This window comes from Trichechus manatus, unplaced genomic scaffold (assembly GCF_000243295.1).
Source record: "Trichechus manatus latirostris isolate Lorelei unplaced genomic scaffold, TriManLat1.0 scaffold00001, whole genome shotgun sequence".
Lineage (NCBI taxonomy): Eukaryota > Metazoa > Chordata > Mammalia > Sirenia > Trichechidae > Trichechus > Trichechus manatus.
This window is the reverse complement of record NW_004443937.1, coordinates 42,878,176-42,898,105: the sequence shown is the minus strand read 5'-3', so window position 1 is coordinate 42,898,105 and position 19,930 is coordinate 42,878,176. Positions and strand designations below refer to the sequence as shown.

The window sequence follows — 19,930 nt, the reverse complement described above, 5'->3', positions numbered from 1 at the left end:
AAGAAATTACCCATGTAAGGGAGGTAGGTCTCCATATTGATAGCCCCCGTACTGGGCCATTTGTAGCTTTTTTGTGGGGGAAGATGAGTCCATTATGGTTTGAAAGTACAACATACATCCTCCTGGTTTGGGGTGGTGGGTGGGCACTCTACCCGTCTGGGCATTTTGTGACCAAGGCAGAATCCTTTTTGCTCACCCAAAAGTCCCTGGGATACCGCACATTTTAGAGAAGCCACCGAAGGAAGAAAATCCCCTCTCTGTGAGGTAGACGAGAGCGAAGCCCCATTCCCTACCTGAACGGGTAGGCAAACACTACGTCAATGCTGAGGTTACTTTCCGTCTTGTTGAGGCAGTCCACACTCAGCCGCAGGCCTCCAGAATAGCCACCGCATGTTGCAAATGCAAAGATGGCAAAAAGCTGTGGATAGAGAAGCAAAGGACAAGGCAGCAATTAGGATGCCATTGACTCAATCAGGTATACCAGTAGGGGCCTAGTGTCTAGAACGAGGGAGCACCATGCTTGCCCAGACTGGAGGATGAGGGCCAGAGTGATGACGGGGTGGGCAGATGGTGTCCGAAAGAAGTCTGACAAGCTAATTTTGCCTGGAAAAAAAATTAGAGACAAAATAACCACGTTTGAGTGTGTAAAAGCTTCCATGCCTTACGGAATATAGATATGATGTTACAGTCAAAGGATCTGGAAGGCCATGTTCCAAGGGCTTAACAGTGGGTATCTCCAGGTCTGAAGAACTTAGGATGTCTCCTTGCTTTCTTCTTTTCGTTTACCTGTATTTTCTGCAATAAACATGTCATGCCTTTAGAATAACATGGATAGGGGTTTTTTTAAGCATAGAGAATTCTAGAGCTAAAAGGGTTGAGGAAGAGTAGGTGAGTACCTATGAGGTGCTATTTTAGAGCATAACATCTCAGGATATTTCAGCCTCAAACCCCCACTGGTGGTTACATCTCTGTGCTGTTGTTGTTGTTAGATGCCATCCACTCGGTTCCGATTCATAGCAACTCTATGTACAACAAAAAAAACACTGCCCGGTCCTGTGCCATCCTCATAATCATTGTTAAGCTTGACCCCATTGTTTCAGCCACTGTCAATCCATCTCATCTTCCTCTTTTTCACTGACCCTCTACTTCACTAAGCATGATGTCCTTCTCAGGGACTGTTCCCTCCTGATAACATGTCCAAAGTATGTGAGATGTAGTCTCACCATCCTTGCTTCTAAGGAGCATTCTGGCTGTACTTCTTCCAAGACAGATTTGTTTATTCTTCTGGCAGTCCACAGTATGTTCAATATTCTTTGCCAACACCATAATTCAAAGGTTTCCATTCTTCTTTGGTCTTCCTTATTCATTGTCCATTATTCATGTCTGTGTTGGTTGCTATTTATAAGCCCACTATTAAAAGATTCAACTAGTTTCCAGTTAGTATCAGTCTATCTTGCTCCAGAACATGGAGCTGTGGGGAACGAGGTACTGAAAATTAGGAACAGGAACTCAGGGAAGTCTTCGAGAAGGAAGAGCTGCCTAGGAAGGCAGGGATGGCCTGAGATGGGAAGTTAACAAATGTCAAACTTTGTCAATTCATAGTTTACCCGTTGCCGTCCAGTCCATTCTGACCCACAGCAACCCTACAGTATGGAGTAGAACTGTCCCATAGGGTTTCCACAGGAGCAGTTTGTGGATTCCAATTGCCAACCTTTTGGTTAGCAGCCAACCGCTTAACCATTGCACCACCAGGGTCCCATTGCACCACCAGGGCTAGACTCAAAAGAATTTTCTGTGTATTCCCAAAGGAAGCCAGTCAAGTACACTTATTATATGCACTTAATACTCAGATTGATTTCATTTTAATTTTGGAATTCAGCTTCTTGCAGTATCTTGGATCTCTATTGGGAACACTAGTTCACTTTGCATAGTGAGAGGAGTTATTGTGTAGGGATCAAGTGCGTGGGCGCTGAATGACCTTAAAAAGTTACTTAATTTCCCCATGCCTTGGTTTCCTCATCAGTAAAATGGTGTTGAGGGCGACTCCTCTGGGTCGTCTTGCTCTTTGTGATATGAGACAGACAGTTGCTGTGGGTGTCATTAAAGCAGTGAACAGAAGGATGCTGGGGCTGACAAGGTCACCAAGTCTGTCCAGAAAGTCCAAAAGGCTAAATGAATATTATCTATAACACTGCCATACAACCTCAGTCAGTGGTGGAAGACTATCTCAGAACTGCTTGTCTCAATTGCCCATAAAAATTCAATAGGAAAAGACTGGTTAATGATAACAATGTATCACAAAACCTTCAGAGGGAAAGGAATGATTTGTGGACTTTTCTTTTTAAGATAGTTTTAAATTATTAGATTTTAAAATCAGTACTTTTGAAATGGAAACAATTTGACCAAGAGAAAGACTTGACCAAAAGATAGATACAGTCAGAGAAAAATGTATCAGTATGTGTTAACCTTGGCAAAGAGTAAGCACTTAATACAGGTTAAGGAATATAATTACTGTAAACAGATGTGGATGTGTCCCTCAGTAAAATGGTCCAGGCCATATAATCATTTAGACCTAATCCCTGGCTTCATCTATATGGCCATCTGCCCTAGTCAGGCAACATCCAACCAGTCCAGACAACCAGTCTATCTTTTTCTTTTCTTTCTTTCTCTTTGCTTTGTTTGCTTTTCTTTCTAGTTTTCTTAACTGGTGTGACTTGAAAAGGCATTCAAAAGTTATTTCAATCCACTTTAACAAAACAAACAGTTGCAGTAGAATCCATTCTGACTCACGGCAACCCCATGTGTGTCAGAGTAGAATTATGCTCCACAGGGTTTTCAATGGCTGATTTTTCAGAGGGAGATCACCAGGCCTGTTTTTTTCTGAGGCACCTCTGGGTGGACTCGAACCTCCAAACTCGTGGTTAGCAGCCAAGCACATTAACCATTTGCACCACCAGGGACTCCCCAACTCACTTAACAAAGGCGATGATGTTTAGCAAATGGGATCAGGGAGCAAACCTGATCTTCATCTCCGTGGCACAGATTTGCTCACGTCTCATGACCAAATGTTCTCTTCCTGTCAGCTCTTGGTATTGGTAGGAAAAAGGAGGAAGAGATTTTAGATGTTCAGTGCTTAAATTTAGGTTTCTTTATATAATTCTGGCTGTTCCAGTCCCTTGTGCCATGACAAAATATCTTTATGGGTAAGACTTCTTCCAGAAGAAAGAATGGAGTCATGGGGTCCTAAGGCCTGCACTATGGCTGTGGAGATATTCCTTCCCCAAGTTTCCTCATTTGTAAAACAGATATATTCCTTATATATCCCCTGTATGGTTAAGAATTAAATGAGATGGACTATGTATTTATGTACTAAAGCAAAAAAAACAAAAAACAAAAAACAAAACCTATTACTATCAAGTCTACTCCGACTCATAGCGATCCTATAGGACAGAGTAGAAATGTCCCATAGGGTTTCCAAGGAGCAGCTGGTAGATTCGAACTGCTGACCTTCTGGTTAGCAGCCGTAGCTCTTAACCACTAAGCCACCAAGGCTCAATTTATGTGCTAGCCCCTCCCAGTTTCTGCTGAGGTTGTGCGGTATTCACATCTGTGTGCTTCTCTGGTGCAAGAGTCCTAACTGTGCCATCGGCACTTGTAAAATAGAGAGGGGCCGGTCATTGTGGCCATGTTCACTGCCTACAGTGGGCCAGGTATTGTGACCGGAATTAACATCTGTCATCATACTTCCTCTTGGCAACAGTGTTGTGAGGGGTGTGTGTGTGTGTGTGTGTGTGTGTGTGTGTGTGTGTGTTCACGTGAAGGTTAATGTTTCTATAGTTAAAGACACTGCAGAATTGCATTGTTGTTTTAGCTGCCACTGTGTCACTCTCCTCCCTACCCCCAGACTCATGGTGGCCCCATGACAACAGAACGAAACAATGCCTGGTTCTGCACCATCCCCATGATCAGCTGCGGGTCAGACCACGGTGATCATGCGATCTTCACTGGCTGATTTTTGGGAGCAGACCGTCAAGCCTTTCTTGCTAGTCCATCTAAGTTTGAAAGCTCTGCTGAAACCTGTTCTACATCCTAGGAACACATAAGCCTCCATTGACAGACAGGCGGTGCCTGCACATGAGGTGCATGGAATGGTGGCTTCGAACACTTGTACTTTAAAATGTTACTTGGGGCCTTAAAATGTGGCAAAGTAAGAGTTGAAAAGCGTAAAAACAAATCTTGTTAATTTCTGTGCTTAATAGCTATAAAGAAACTACCCTTGGCTTTTCATCTTATGTTAAACTGCTCTGCATACAGTAAGGTATCATTAACACTACTATGTAATGAACTTAAGATGGAGCAATCGGTATGTATTAAAATACTTCAAAATGTTAGCTGCATGGAAAGAAAACGTCAGACTACTGAAACCACATACGCCACTATTTTTTTTTTTTTTTAAGCCTCTACTGAGCTCTGAAAACACAAGATATTGTACTAGAGTTAACTATGATACTAGGGGCTTTCTGGTTAAGTTTCTGCCTTCCCCACAGTCCTACTGATTAAAGGGAAATCGCACTGTGTGACCGATAGCAAATTCACATGGGTTTGGTGAGGATTAAGCAGATAATATCAGTGTAACACGGAAAGAGGTACATCCTGCTGAGGGAATAGCTTATCACAGGGTTGGGTGATTCCAGAGTTGGGGGAGTGGATTCAGCTCCGCCAGGGACTATCAGCAGGGCCTGCTCCTGTAACTGGAACACAGCAGACACAGCAGGGGGGGCACTGGAGGCTCTTGGAGGGGCGGTGCAAGATTCTCTTCATGTAGCAGAGAAATACAGAGTGGGAAGAAATTCGGGAAATCCTCCCACCCATTCCCCTCCCAGGATGCCACCCAGCCACTCCACCCCAGGTGGAGCAGAGCTATCTGGAGTTAGGTGGACCTGAGTTTGAGTCCAGTTCCTAATTCTCTGACCCCGGGCAAGTTACTTGACTTCTCCAAATCGCAGTTCCTGCATCTACTAAATCAGGAATCATTCATTGGTTCATTCAGCAGATGTTTAACTATGCACCTACTGTGTCCCAGCTGTTGGGGACAGAAAGGTAGAAAAGTCAGAGAAAAGGCAGAACTTAATGGGGAGACAGAACCAAAAAGAGCATACAAATCAGATAACTCCAAACTGTGCCCAGTCTTCTGAAGGGAAGCTATGCCTGAGGGGAGGATATGCCTGCGGATGTCACAATGAAGCTAAGACCTTAAGAACGAACAAAAGGAAGACATGCAAACAGTGAAGAAAGGGTGCTGGGGCAGAGGGAACTATTTACACAAAAGTCCTGAGAGAAGAAAGGTTTGCAAGTTCAGGGAACCAATGGAAGACCAAGACGGCGGTCTGGTAGTGAGAGAGGTTGAGAATAACAGTATTTACCTCACTGGATCACCGAGCACATTGACTGAGGAAACAGCATGTTCATAGCCCGCAATAAACATTAAAGTGCTTCATCATTGTTACTACCATTATACTTCACTGTCGAGGAAACTGAAAACAAGAGAAGAAGATCCACTTGCCCCAACTCAGCTAGGAGCAGGGTTTGGAACTAGGATCCTGGTCTCCAGATTCTGAGTCAGCGTTTTTCTAATTAGCTCTAGAATTTCAAGAAGAACCATTTTTGGACACATGGAAGGAAGGAGTTGACTGTCAAATGATCCAGTTGGCTTTCCCCAGAAACACACTACTGGTGCTCTAGCAGCCTGAGGCTCTCCAGGCTTCTCCTGAGTCTCTCACAGACACACCCTGGCAAGCTCAGCAGTGGGGCAGGGTGGGCGCTTTGTCCTCTTCCCTTCTTCTCTTCCTCTCCTTGCCTTGGACGGGGTGGATGATCTTAGGTAGGACAGTATAGGGAGACAGAGCCTTGCTTAGCTTGACAACCAGTGCTCTGAGAGGCCACTCATATTAGCAATAGGAAGGCTTGTGTGTCCTGTAGATGTTCAGCCCTAAGACAGACAACACCTGGGATAACTTCTTGTTATGCAGCCAGTATGGAGTGAGGACTGGGGGTGAATCCAGGAAGGCTAAGGGGGGAGAAAAGCCTAGGGCAACAGTGTGTAGGGGGCGTAAAGAGGGGTGAGAGGAAGGATCCCCACCTGAGGCAGATTGCAAGCAACTCGGTGAGAGATGTAAAGACACGGTGTGTGTATGCGTGCATATGTGTATGTGTGTGCATGTGTGTGTATATGCATGTATGTGTGCATGTGTGTGTATATGCATGTATGTGTGTGTGCAAGTGTGTGTATGTGTGCATGTGTGCGTGTGTGTGTGTATACTCATGCATGTATGTCATTCTCTTCAAACTGGGCTCTGTGTGTCCACACTCAGCCAACACTGAATACTGTGCCTTCCGTGTTACACAGTATACCAGTCCACCCATCTAGAACTAAGACCCTAACTCAGAAGCAAAAGTCCTTTCACTCAATCAAGTGAAATTTTAACACTTCTCTGTTTACATTTTTCCTCAAGATCCCAGTTCTCCTCAAACAACGTAAACACGTCACTCTTATACATTCGAAGATAATCAATATCATTACTACTCATCCAATCGTTCACTCCCCTTGAGTTCAGGAGACAGAAATAAATCTTCTGCAATGAACTCTCATTTCACCACTGTCTTGGATGATCTATAGCTCTGATCCTAACAACAAAAAAATGGCTCTCTAAATGGACAAAAGTAGCCAGCAGAGATTTCCCTTGTTTACGGCCTGATTAGAAACACATCCAGGTGAAACAGAAGAGAAGAACTGGCTTGCATTTTCTGGTGCAATGAACATAAATAAACCAAAATCACCCATGGCAGGAACGAGGTCTTTCCACAGTTAATAACGTTAAAGCTTTTCCCCTGGAAAGAGGGCAAGCAGCCCCCTCCTTAGAACTAATTGAACCACCCTAAGAATATCAATGAAGGCTGCTATTTATCCTTCTGGTTAATTTGCAAGCCATAGTTGAAAGCAGTAGGTTGGAGGAGGACAGGAAATCCAGCTGATTGATGGCACTGTTAGGGATCATCGGTCTGCAGTGAAGTCATGGAGGGGACATCTCTCAAGGCTTGGTACCAACCCCAAGCATGAAGGATGCCTTGAAAGAAGCAAGTCAGAGTATGGACGACTGGTAGGAAAAGGGATTGGGAGATTGGGACCAAGTTTTGGTATTCACATCACCACCAAGCTGTGTGTGCTGATAACCAGATCTCCAGGGGAAAAAAGCTCTGATTTATAGAATTTGCCAATTCCCATGGTGTAAATAGCAACTAAGGTACCAACATAGTATCCTTGAACTTGGATTGGGAGGAGATGTGCACTCTGGGCTGGGCTCCAGCACGCTACTGCCACCGAGGACCTTTCTCTGACTTCCCCGCTTTGGGTTTATTTCACTGGTCCACTCCTCTTCCATCAGGTGCAATTGCTCATTCGTGAGTTCATCCACCTACTCAATGACTTATGCACTTATCTAGTCAGTTACTGTAGCAGAGGCTGTTGGTACCCTGCCCATATCCCCATGACCCACCCTATAAGTCACCTGCAGCTTCACACACACCCACGTCACTCTGCGAGGGTTTCTCTGGCAGCAGAAGTGTGCTGAACCTCTGACACGCTAGAGGTTCCCCGGAGTTAATTCTCTGTCAACTTCCCAGCAATGTGAGGCAGATATTGGTGCATTATAACCCAATGTCATTGGCCTTTTCTGGCACTATTCTGAGGTGTGTTCTATACGATTTCTTACAGAGCGTCTGCTGGGATGCAGCCCCGGTTGCCTATAGCAACAACGTGCTCATCAACACACTCTTGGCTGGCTTCTCTCGTTTCCCTTTCTCAGTTCCCCACGTCCTCGTCGTGCTTCCTGGCATCGTGTCCCAAATACACTTGAACCAAAACCCACGTCTCAGGATCTCCTTTTGGGAAACGCAACTAAGAAAATTATCAAATATTTAACCACTTGCCTTCGAGTTGATTTCACCTCATGGTGACCCCATGTGTGTTCAGAGTAGAATTGTGCTCCATAGGGTTTTTAACGACTGAGTTTTCGGAAGTAGATCGCTAGGCCTTTCTTCTGAGGTGCCTCTGGGTGGACTCAAACCTCCGACCTTTTAGTTAGCAACGTGTTAACTGTTTGCACCACCCAGGGACTCCATCAAACACTTACTAAGCACCTACTATTCTTAGGAGCTGCGACGGGCCCTAGGAATACATTATAAAGGTAATCGTACCGTTCTGTTCACCCATCTCAGGCCTCTCTACTCCTAGCCTACCACACTCGAATCTCCCCAGCTCTCTCCAGTTCCCTTGAATAAGCTGAGTCCCTTCAGCCTCAGGAACTCCGCCCTTCAGCCGCGGGAACTCCGCCCCTTCAGCCGCGGGAACTCCGCCCCTTCAGCCGCGGGAACTCCGCCCCTTCTGCCGAGGGAACTCCGCCCCTTCTGCCGAGGGAACTCCGCCCCTTCTGCCGAGGGAACTCCGCCCCTTCTGCCGAGGGAACTCTGCACTTGCGCTCTCCTTGCCCCAAACTTCCTTCCTTACACACTGCGTGGCGGGCTCCGTTTCAACGTTCCTTTCTTCCTTTAAATAAGAAGACCTCTTTGACTACACTGTCTAAAGTAGGCTTCACGCTCCTATTTCCAGCCCCAGTCTGGCCCCCTTTACAGCGTATTTGTTTACATCAATGCACTTTTAAAATATTCGTATTTGTTTGATATTATTTAGTCACTTATGTTCTGCTTCACCATTTCCCTGAGAGAAGGCGGCGCACTTGTCTTTGTCTATGGCTGAGTCTCTAGCACCTAGCACCCTATCTGGTAGGAAGCAGGCACTCATACATAGTTGTTGACGAAATAAATAAAGACACCCTGCCTCCCTATCCCACCTCCAGGGAACGTCTGTGTATTTGGGGATATAGACAAGTGAATAAACCAGCTCTATGACAGTATTGGGAGCCCTGGTGGTGTAGTGGTTAAATACTACAGCTGCTAACCAAAAGGTTGGCAGTTCAAATCCTCCCGGTGCTCCTTGGAAACTCTATGGGGCAGTTCTACCCTGTCCTATAGGGTTGCTATCAGTCAGTCAACTTGACGACAATGGGTTTGGTTTTTTGGGTTTTATAACAGTATTATACTGTGGTGACAGTAACCGGAGCATGTTAGAGGAAAATAGGGTACATACTTGGAGGGAAGGGGAGAGGACATGAGGGATGGCTAAGCAGAAACCAGGAAAACATGCCAGATGTACCCAAGTCAGAGGGAGAAGAACGTTCCAGGCACAGGGAGCAACAAGGCAAGGACACGCAAGCGAGCGAGTGAGGCACACTTGGGTCATGCAGTTGGCACGGCTGGAGCAGACACTGCAAGGTGGGAAGAGGGGGTGCTGGGGCCCATAGAGGTAGGCAGGGATGTGTCGGGTGTGGTCTAGCAGGAGTGGGAAATCTATGGCCCCTGGGCCACACGTAGCCACGTCTACTCATTTCCGTGTTCCCTATGACTGCTTTCCTGCTACCAGGGCACAGGAAGGCAGACATATGTACTATCTGACCCTACACAGAAATAGTTTGCTGATGTGAAGAACCCTGGGTCTTATGGGGGGTGATAACTGAGGGCTTTCAGCAGGGGAGGGGTATGACCAAATTTCAGGAAGGCCACACGGGTTACAGCAGACGACAGGTGCTACGGAGGGGCAGGACTAGGAAGACTGAGTGTCTTACTTCCCAGACAGTCTGCAAATCCTTTGCCAGCAGGACTGTGCCTCGGTCGTCTCGGTACGCCTCCTTGTGCCAGAACATCACAGGTGGATCAGAAATTTTATCAAGTGAATGAACATATGAACGAATGGTCAAGATAGGATGAGAGGGTGAAGTGCTTGGAAAAGAGGATTTTGGCACTGAATCAAAGAATAATAAACATTGCCACTGATGACTTAAAAAAAAAAACATTGCTATCGAGTCGATTCCGATTCAGAGCGACCCTATAGGGAATAGTAGAACTGCCCCAAAGAGTTTCCAAGGAGAACCTGGTGGATGTGAACTGCCAACCTTTTGGATAGCAGCTGTAGCGCTCGACCACTACGCCGCTTGGGTTTTCATGATGAGGATAGTAATGATAAAACAGCTACACCGGTTTCTATGCGCCAGTCTGTTTGATCAGTACATACATCAGCTCATTTAATCCTTTCAACAACCTCTGCAACTAGAAACACAGTTCCTCGATTTATAGACAAGGAAACAGGGTACTCAGCATGCCCAAGGTCACGTGGTTATTGGTATGTGAAGGAGTCATGGTTTGAACACAGATCTGCTTTTCTCGCAAGTTTATCTTCCTTCCTTCCCTTTCTCCCAGCGGTGGGAAGGGGGTCTTGGCTGAGCAGCCTATGGAAAGATTAATGCAGAAATACCAATTAAGGGCTTCTTAAGGTATACTCTCTGTCACCTCAATGCTCAGAACGTCCAGTGAAGACTAAATGAAGCATCTAGCAGACAAAGACCAAATCATCAACTCGATGTGAGCAGTGATGCGTGTATTTTGCCTCAGCAATACAAGCCTTTGCTCTGCGGCATTACAGGCCGTCAGGGGGAAGGGAGCAGAGGCTGGCATGAGAGGAACACGTGAAAAGTCTGATGTGAGCAGGTTATGCCAATTACGCCTGACAAGTCCCTCCTCTGAATTGTCAGCCACCCACAGCTGGGGGTGGTGGGTTTCTCCCTTCCAGGCAGCTCAGTCATTCAACAGCTCAAGGATTACAGAGGCAAACGCCGCCTCCAGCCCCTCTGATGAACCCCTCTTGTCCTTTCTCCACCTACGCTTTGTCTTGGGTTGATGAACCGTTTGTCCTCAGCACCCCCCGAAGAGCATTTCTGGGAACACAGCTGTTTGTAGGAGCTGATTACCTCAATAGTAGCCCTGCAAGGTGAGCAATACCTATTGTCAGGATATTTTCTGGTGCACAAGGAGCTTTGGATTAACTGTGGCTTCCCTTACACTCCACTCGCTACCCAGGAGGCCACCAGCAGACTGATAAACACCTATAAATTTAATGTTCCATTTCTAATCCTCTTTGGCAGTTCGAACCCACCAGCGGCTCCCTGGAGAAAGGTGTGACAGTCTGCTTCCATAAAGAGTGAAGCCTTGGGAAGCCTGTGGGGCGGTTCTACTGTGTCCTATAAGGTCGCTAGGAGTCAGAATCGACTCAACGGCAACAGGCTGCGTTTGTTCTTCAACATTTAAATATTTCATTGACTATAGCTACGGTTTATAAAGCAATTTAGAATAATAGGATTAGAAAAATAATTGATCCATAACCAACTGGCAAAATTCAATCCATGTCTTTTCACAGGACAGCAGGAGTTGTTAAGCAGGGAGCTTTCTCTCATCCCCTCCCTTCTTTTTGTTTTAAATACAGCTTTACCTTCACGAGAGACAAGCATTGCTTTACCAGTATAGCAGAGGTTGATTTTTTTGTGTGTGTGTGTGTAAATGTTATGCCCTGTGGCCCCACCACTCATCGGTCGGTTTGTGCTACCGTGGTGACTTGTGTGCTGCTGAAATGCTGGAAGCTATGCCACCTTCTCTAAGCTTTTCTTCTCCTGCTGAAGAGTGGATTCTTCCAAGGAAACGGGCTGAGCATCTTCTCAGCCATCAGGTTACAGTTACTGCTCTGGGTGTAACACTGACCCAGCAGGCTTTTTTGAACAACCCTGGGAACCTCTAATGAGACCTTCCCATGAAGATAAAAACTGCACGCTGCCCCTGGAAGACAGGATAATTTTATCTTATTTGGAGGTACTAAAAGCCTCTGCCAAAATGTTTCCCCACAGAGCTGTACGTTTTCTTCCTGTCCGCTGTATACAACTATCTGTTATACACAGTCTCTTCCATGCTGCATTCCATTTCATGCTACTTGTCGAATACTGGACATGGGCTCTTCTAGCTGCCTGTGATCTGTGTGAAACCTTCCCAGGCAAAAGCAGCCCTACATAACTGGTACTTCACACCATCACCTGAGGGACTCTGACCAGACCCTGCAGAGGGAGAGCTCCAAATTACTCAGATGGCAAAAGCAGTTTCCATTTTCATTTTCTCAAGACTTACAGTGAGATAAACCCTGGGGAATCGATCAGTTAGCAATTTGTTTGGGCTGCAGGTAACAGAAAACCTGACCTGTAGTGCCTTAAACAAATTGAGTTTATTTTTCACAAATATCAAGGAGCCTAGAGCTAGGTGGCTGCAGGTGCTGATGATGTCTAGGCCAGTATCTCCTTGGTTCTTATGGTCTTTGCATTAGGGTCACGAAAAGGCTCCTGTGTCCACCAACACCCTTAGCTGCATGGGAGGCTAGGAGTTGAGTATTCAGCTTTCCTGGGCTCTGCGGAACAGGTATCGAGTAAAAAATCAGTGGCCGTCAAGTCCACCCCGATTCATGGTGACCCCACGTATGTTAGAGTGTAACTGTGCTCCTCAGGGTTTTCAAAGGCTGATTTTTCAGAAGTAGACCACTAGGCCTTTCTTCCAAAGCACCTCTGGGTGGACTCAAACCTCCAACCTTTTGATTAGCAGCAAGCATATTAACCGTTTGCATCACTAGGGTCTCCTATGGAAGAGACGGGCAAGAGGAAAAGGCTGGGATGGTTGTCGAGTCAGCCAGTCTCCGTGGTCTGCCACAGGAGCTGGTGGGAGAGAGTAAAACCAGCATCTATGGTGTTTTGTAAAGGCAGGACTCACGGCCAAACCCCGTCGACGTCTGGTCCGTTTGTTTTCCTTGGTTGCTGCCTTGTATGCCATGCGCTAAATGTAACTCCTGTCCATGAACTGGAGTTTAAGTTTCTACTTGAATTTTATTTTCCTGCATAAGCCTAACTGACACAAATCTATAAAACAAAACACATGGTTGAAATACTAAAATTAAGTTAGAAGCAATCTTCATTCCTATAAAAAGAATAAATAAATTATGATGTATTCAATTAATGGAATATCATGCAATGGTAAAAGAGAATGAATAGCACTATAAAAAGTTGTCCGCAATCTTTTGTAAAGAAAACAAAAATCAACTAGCCAATATAATACACATGTATTACATTTTTGTAAAAGGAAATATTTATACATACACATATGCACATTTTTATGGACACTGAGAAGGTCTAGAGAGATGAGCTCTGAATTATTATCAGTTAATTTGGAGGCAGAAACTCACTTTTAAAAAATTTTAAATTATTTAAAATTCTTCAATAAGCATGTGTTACTTTTGTAACTAACCAAAGACGTTATTAAAATTGCAAATTTAGGCAAGCTCGGGTTACCTGAGCCAAGTCAACTCAAGCCTGTTACTAGATGATTGTGCTATTAACTTTGATTTGGATGAAAACAAATGTGAAGTCAAAGAAAAACCCACTCCATTTGGAATTACCTTCAGAAGTACTTTCAAATTATTTACATTTGCAGTGAACATAAATGGAATAACATTTTTGACCTACTTATTTAATGAAATATGTTGGCAAAGCCACTCTTTCAGAATCAAGGCAAAAATATTTCAAAATATGCCACAGGGCCCTATGGCACAAGTATAGCATCAATCATTCGCTGAGTAAAACGTGTAACTTGTTTTATATCCGATTAAATGGGGGTAACTTTTGAAAAGAATCCACTCCAATTCTCTTCTATCTGTCATAATGGAATAACAAGATGAAATAAAAATTCAACAGAGCTTCTCACTTAGAATTGACATCGCTTCTCTGACACCTGATTCGAGAGACTCTTTTGAATTAATTTCTGGCCTATTGTAGTGTTTTTGAACTTGACGTTTTTCCTGGATTAATCTGTGACATGCATTCTTACCACCATAACCATCTCTTAGAGCAGTGAAGACAATCATCCATCTTGACTGTATCCTTCTGCTTGATAAGAAAACTAGGATAGGAGAAGCTCACGACACACAGCCACGGTTCTGGAGTTCAGCGCCATGTGCTGACGCTGCTGGCATGAGCCATTCCTTGCCTGAGGCATGCTTTCATGTAAAACAGCTATTTTTTTAAACTGAAAATAAGGCATAACCCGCACATCCTAGAAACGCATCAGGTATGTTTTTAGAGTAGGTCTCAGAAAACTGTGTCTAGTGCTCTCGGAATAGGAAATAAAATTCCAGGTGGTGCTCTATTCTTGTCGAATTCAGTGTATTTAGTATGTCTTCTTTAACATTAAGGAGCCCTGGTAGTGCAGTGGTTAAGCGCTCGGCTGCTAACCAAAAGGTCGGCAGTTTGAACCCACCAGCTGCTCCAGGGGTGAAAGATGTGGCAGTGTGCTTCTGTAAAGATCACAGCCTTGGAAACCCTGCGGGGCAGCTCTATTCTGTCTTATAGGGTCACAAGGAGTCGGAACTGACTTGATGGCAATGGATTGGGTTTGTTCTTTAACATTTAAATATTTCTTCGACTACAGATGCAGTTTATATCCATAAAGCAATTTAGAATAACATACGATTATTTTGGAAAAATAATTAATCCATAACCAATCAGCAAAATTCAATGTCTTTTCAGTAGGCAGCAAGAGTCATTAAACAGGGACCTTTCTCTCATCCTCTCCCTCCCTCCTTTTTTTTTTAGTACAGCTTTATCTTCATGAAAGACAAGTATCACATTAACAGAATAGTAGAGGTTTTGTTTTTTTTTTGGTAACTCTTATGCCCCGTGGCTCCACCCACCACTCATCTGTCGGTTTGTCTGACCGCGGTGACTTGTGTGCCGCTGGAAGCTATGCCACTGGCATTTCATATAACAGTGAGGTCATGCACTGGGGACAGGTTTCAGTAAAGCATCCACACTAAGAGCAGGAAGAAAGCCCTAGCAATCTACTTCTGAAAATTAGCCAATGAAAACCATTCGGATCACAACCGAACACTGTCCGATTCGCTCACTTTGAACGTATCATCAGGAGGGATCAGTCGTTCGAGAAGGACATCATGTTCAGTGAAGCTGAGGGCCGTGAGGGTGAGGGAGACCCTCAGTGAGATGGACTGGCACAAGAGCTTCTATGACGGACTCCAACATGCTGGTGAGTGTGAGGATGAAGCAGGACTGGGCAACCTTTCGTTCCCTTGTACATCAGGTCGCCATGAGTCGGAGTCAACTTGACAGCAGCAAACACCGACAATGCCTTGTAGGCATGTTAAATAATACTCAGGGCTTACTAACTACAACCACGCATCATATTAAGCTCAGGAGCAGCAACCCAGAACCCTACATGATCAGTCCTGGAACCAGTTATTGCCAGAAGAATTTTGAAACATGCACGCAACTGCGTATTGAGTTTTGAAAGCCTTTCCAAACTCTACTTCCTCTTAACACGTCACTTGCAAGTTGCATTCTCTCAGCTCATACTTCACTTGAAAACATCCATGGAGCAGTTCTGACCATTCTGATTCTTGACCTGGAGATCAATCTCTGAGCCTCTCCAACATGAGGCATAGTCACCGAATGACCTCTCTAACAACAGGGAGCTTGCGTCAATCTATTATTTTGATTGTGTCATGGAAAAGAAGCAAATCTAATATAGCAGTTAAAAGGCCAAAAACCATTGCCGTCGAGTCAATTCTGACTCATAGCGACCCTGTAGGACAGAGTAGAACTGCCCCATAGGGTTTCCAAGGAGCACTTGGTGGATTCGAACTGCTGACCTTTTGGTTAGCAGCTGTAGCTCTTAACCACTGTGCCACCAGGGTTTCCAGTTAAAAGGCAGTATATGATTAATTGTTCATATCGAAAAATATTCACAACACTAGACTTGGTAGCAGGAGCTCCAGAGGAGCAGTTTGAAGTAAATTCTAAAGTAATACTTTCTGATTACAATTATAAATCATGACCATCGGTGGCAACATCTGCTGCCACTCATTGAGCTCCTACTGTGTCAAGTAACCCAGTAGGTGCTTTATAGTCAGTCACACATACCCGCTGCCGTCGAGTCGATGCCAACTCATGGCGACCTCGTGTGTTTCAGAGTAGAACTGCTCCATAGGGTTTTCTTGGTTGTAATCTTTATGGAAGCAGGTTGCCAGGCCTTTCTTCCATGGTGCTGCTGAGTGGGTTCAAATCGCCCACCTGTATGTTCGTAGTTGAGTGTAAACCATTTACGCCACCCAGGGACCTGAGTTACAGACATTGTCTCATCAAAATCTCACAAGCCCAGGAGGGAGGTACCATAATTATCCCCATTTCAGAGCTAGGTAAACTGTGACTTAGAGAAGGTAAGTGACTCATCCAAGGTCACACAAATAGAGAAAGACAGTCTAAGCCCATAAGTTCATAACCATGCTAAAATGAACAAATGAACACAAAACTCAAACCGGCCACTGTCAGAGGATGCTAGTGAAGGAACTCATTCTGAAACTGGTAAAAAAGAGAAGCAAGTCAAGCGTTTCTCTTGTCTTTTCTTTATGAAAACTACCAGTAAGTGGCTGAACAGTTGATGAGAAGAATTTTCCCTTTGAAGAAGTACTGCTAATAATGAAGAAAGAATGATAGAATTAGAATATCGTCATTTTATAAACCTCACTGAATTACTAAATCTAGGTGCCGATGGCTGATACCACAGAAAGAGAGACAGGCAGAGATTACGGAAGACACCAGGTATCACGTCCAGCAGTGTGCCAGGTGCTTTACACACAGTATCTCACTACACCAATTTTGATGTATTCTTGGACAAAAAATCAGACTCTGAATCTGATCAAGCTTCTAAGTTCAGTGGCTAATTTACACAAAACAAAATACAGGAGTTAGAGGAGCACATGTAATGACACCAGTGGGATGAAATTAGCAAAACCTAGACCCTGGGACACCGTCAGGGGAAAACACCTGGCTTATTCCACCACCACCACCACCACCACCACCACCACAATACCAACAACCACAACAATAATAAGCACAAAAATGTCTGGAATGAAATGAGGGAAAGAGGAGAGAGAGAGACAGAGAGGGTGTGAGGGAGAGTGGAGGGCACAGATTTAAAAAGTTTTAATAGGCATCAACCATCACAATATGTGGATTTTTTTAAAAATCCCAATTCAAGCAGACTGTTTATAAATATGAGATTAAATGAGGTACTTAGAAATTTGTGGATATTTGATGATATTGAAGAATTATTGCTAATTTTTAAAATGGTATTGTGGTGTTTTTGTTTGAAAGATCTTACCTTTTAGAGACACATGTCTACTTATTTATGGAGGAAATAATATGACAACTGGGAAGAGGGTAAGAAGGAAAGGATAAAAAGACCAACATGGGCTAGGAGCTGAAAATCGCTGGAGCTAGTGATGAGGAAATGGGGATTCACTATATGACTTTGCATTCCCTTACAAGTGTTTGAAATTTTCCATTATTTAAAAAAAAAAAATGTTTTAAATTGGGATCATACTACAAACCAATCTACTTGTGAGTGTATAAACCAAGAAAAAAACAGAACAAAAAACAAACCCATTGTCATCAGTCAATTCCAACTCGCAGCGACCCTACAGGACACAGTAGAACGGCCCCATAGAGTTTCCAAGGAGTGGCTGGTGGATTCGAACTCCTACCTTTTGGTTAGGAGCCAAATGCTTAACCATTTTAACGTATATGTAAACAGTTTTCAGGTTTTTTAAAGATTAATTTTTCCTAAAAAAAGGCTTAATCAAAGTTGCTGAGAGGCATACTTTTTAAAATAAAGAACTCTCACTCTGTTCTATTATTGCAAGACTGCAGGACTTAGAAGAAAAAAATACTGTCTTTAACAAAATGTGTCTTAATTTCATCTTCATTGATTGTTTTCAGAACCCATTTAGTTCTTCTGCCTCCTAACGAGAGAGCAGCCTCTTCTCATCAGGTTTGAAGGGGATGAAAGATCACCGGTGCCCAGAGGGCTGCACATTGCATGTAAAGGAGATCAGTTCCTGGATAATGAGACGAAAAACTCACCACCTTTCAATAACGTCTTTCTATCGATTAAATTCAAGGGGTAATAAAAAATACCAAATTACTTAATATTTAATATTTTGGGATTAGTTTCTGAGGACTAACGTTGTTATGTGAAGTTCATATAGAGCACACTCGTAAGTACAGGCATAAATACTGTCCCACCAACCTCAGCACTGCAGAAGAGACTATGAATAGGGTGCTGTCTAGTGATTCTGTAACTAAAAGACAAAGTGGAATTTTCTAAAAATGTTAGCTTCTAGCTCCCAAATTAAACTTATTGCACTTTTTAAACACATCTAGAAAGGTTAAAATACTGATTTATTCATGGAAATCAAAGACAATTTCGCAAAAATTGTCTAAAAGAAGGGATTTGCGTAAGCTTGAGAAAATACTAAGGTGTGGGAATAGAAAGGTAGGTACGAGGTAGACTTGAAAAGTATCTTGCAGATAATGGTTGCCCAGTAAACGTGTCGAATGAATACGAGGCGTAATTCTTCCTCTAAGAGACGAGAAGGAGGCTCCGGATGGGGCTGCAGGGTGTTACTGTGAGTTGGAAAGGAGGAAACTTGGGTGGTCCCATGTGGAAGGGTCTTAATTTTCTTAGCAAACTAAGAAGTGAACTCGAATCCTGAACAGGAGTGAATGAGGAACTAGGAGAAAAGTGGGAATGTCTACTGAGCAGGGAGAAAGAAATCAACTAAAAATGAAACAAGAAGGACAAACAGGCATGGACGCCGTTCAACTATTTTCCTTGCTTGGCTGGAAGCCCTTCAAGGGCAGGGGCCATATCTTGGTTGTCTCTGCATTCCCCGACTTTGGGAGTTCTCTTATCATATCTGTAAATTAAATAACCTCCTTAAAGAGTACAAGCTCACCAGAGTAAACCTCCAGGACCCAAGTCAGACAGGCATCAGAAGCAAGCTACGAAGTAGGGAAAATGTCAGAGGAGAAGTTCTCTGCTGAGGGTAGATAGAGACAAACATGACAGAACCGTCATCAAGGGGAGCCCAATGCTTAGCTCACAGCAGGTGTTCAGTACTGACTTGTTGAATTAATGGGATGAATGAACGAATGGAAATACATCCTACTCTCAACAGAACTCTCAAGCTCACATCAAAGAACTTGGGGGATTCCACCAGAGGTGGTGCCAAGTTAAGAGTCTGGAAAGAAAGGAATAGAACTCGATGTTAGAAGAAAAGGCATCCACATTTAACATTTAAAGATACATAAGGGAAAGGAGGCAGAAGCAATATGACAAAAGTAGATGAGTAAGAACTATAATAATCGAATAATAACATTCCAGGATGTGAGGTCATCTTGGAAGCTTGGAACAAGATGAGCTTGTTTTAGGGAACACTGGATAGTGGCCATCAAAGATGACCTTGATGTAAAGATGACCATGGATGAATACCTGTGGGCTGGCGTTTTACCGCAGTTTACCCTTTGGGAAGCTACTGAAAACTAGGGATTTTTTCCATGGAAAAATTATCATTTGCACGTATATTTGAAAATTGTCATATAGACTCAGGGCCCTCTAACAGACCACACCCAGAGGTCCAAGGACCTCGGCCTAAAAACCACTGCTCTGACGTCATTGCTGTTAGCTGCTATACAGTCGACCTGGGACTCATGGTGACCCCATGTGCAAAGGAAGGAAGCGCTGCCTGGTCCTGCGCCATCCCCACATGGATTGCGGAGTGGACCGTTGTGATCCTTAGGGTTTCCATTGGCTGATTTTTGGAAGCAGATCACCAGGCCTTTCTTCCGAATCCTTGTTAGTCTGAAAGCTCTGCTGGAACCTGTTCAGCATCATAGCAACATGTGAGCATCGACTGACAGATGGGTGGTGGTTGTGCATGAGGTGCACTGGCCAGGAATTCAACCTGGGTGTCTCGCATGCACTGGCCAGGAATTCAGCCTGGGTGTCTCGCATGCCCTGGCCAGGAGTTCAGCCTGGGTGTCTCGCG

At 44.2% G+C, this 19,930-nt stretch overlaps 1 protein-coding gene across 2 annotated transcripts in view; it reads right to left on the bottom strand.

Annotated features, from left to right (window-relative positions):
* Positions 1–19,930, bottom strand: part of SYNPR (synaptoporin) — a 407,308-nt gene that overhangs the window by 154,452 nt on the left and 232,926 nt on the right. For both annotated transcript variants that reach the window (XM_004368658.2, XM_004368659.2), the window contains one exon: positions 294–418. In XM_004368658.2, coding sequence (XP_004368715.1) covers positions 294–418 — 125 coding nt within the window. The remainder of the gene's footprint in view (positions 1–293; positions 419–19,930) is intronic.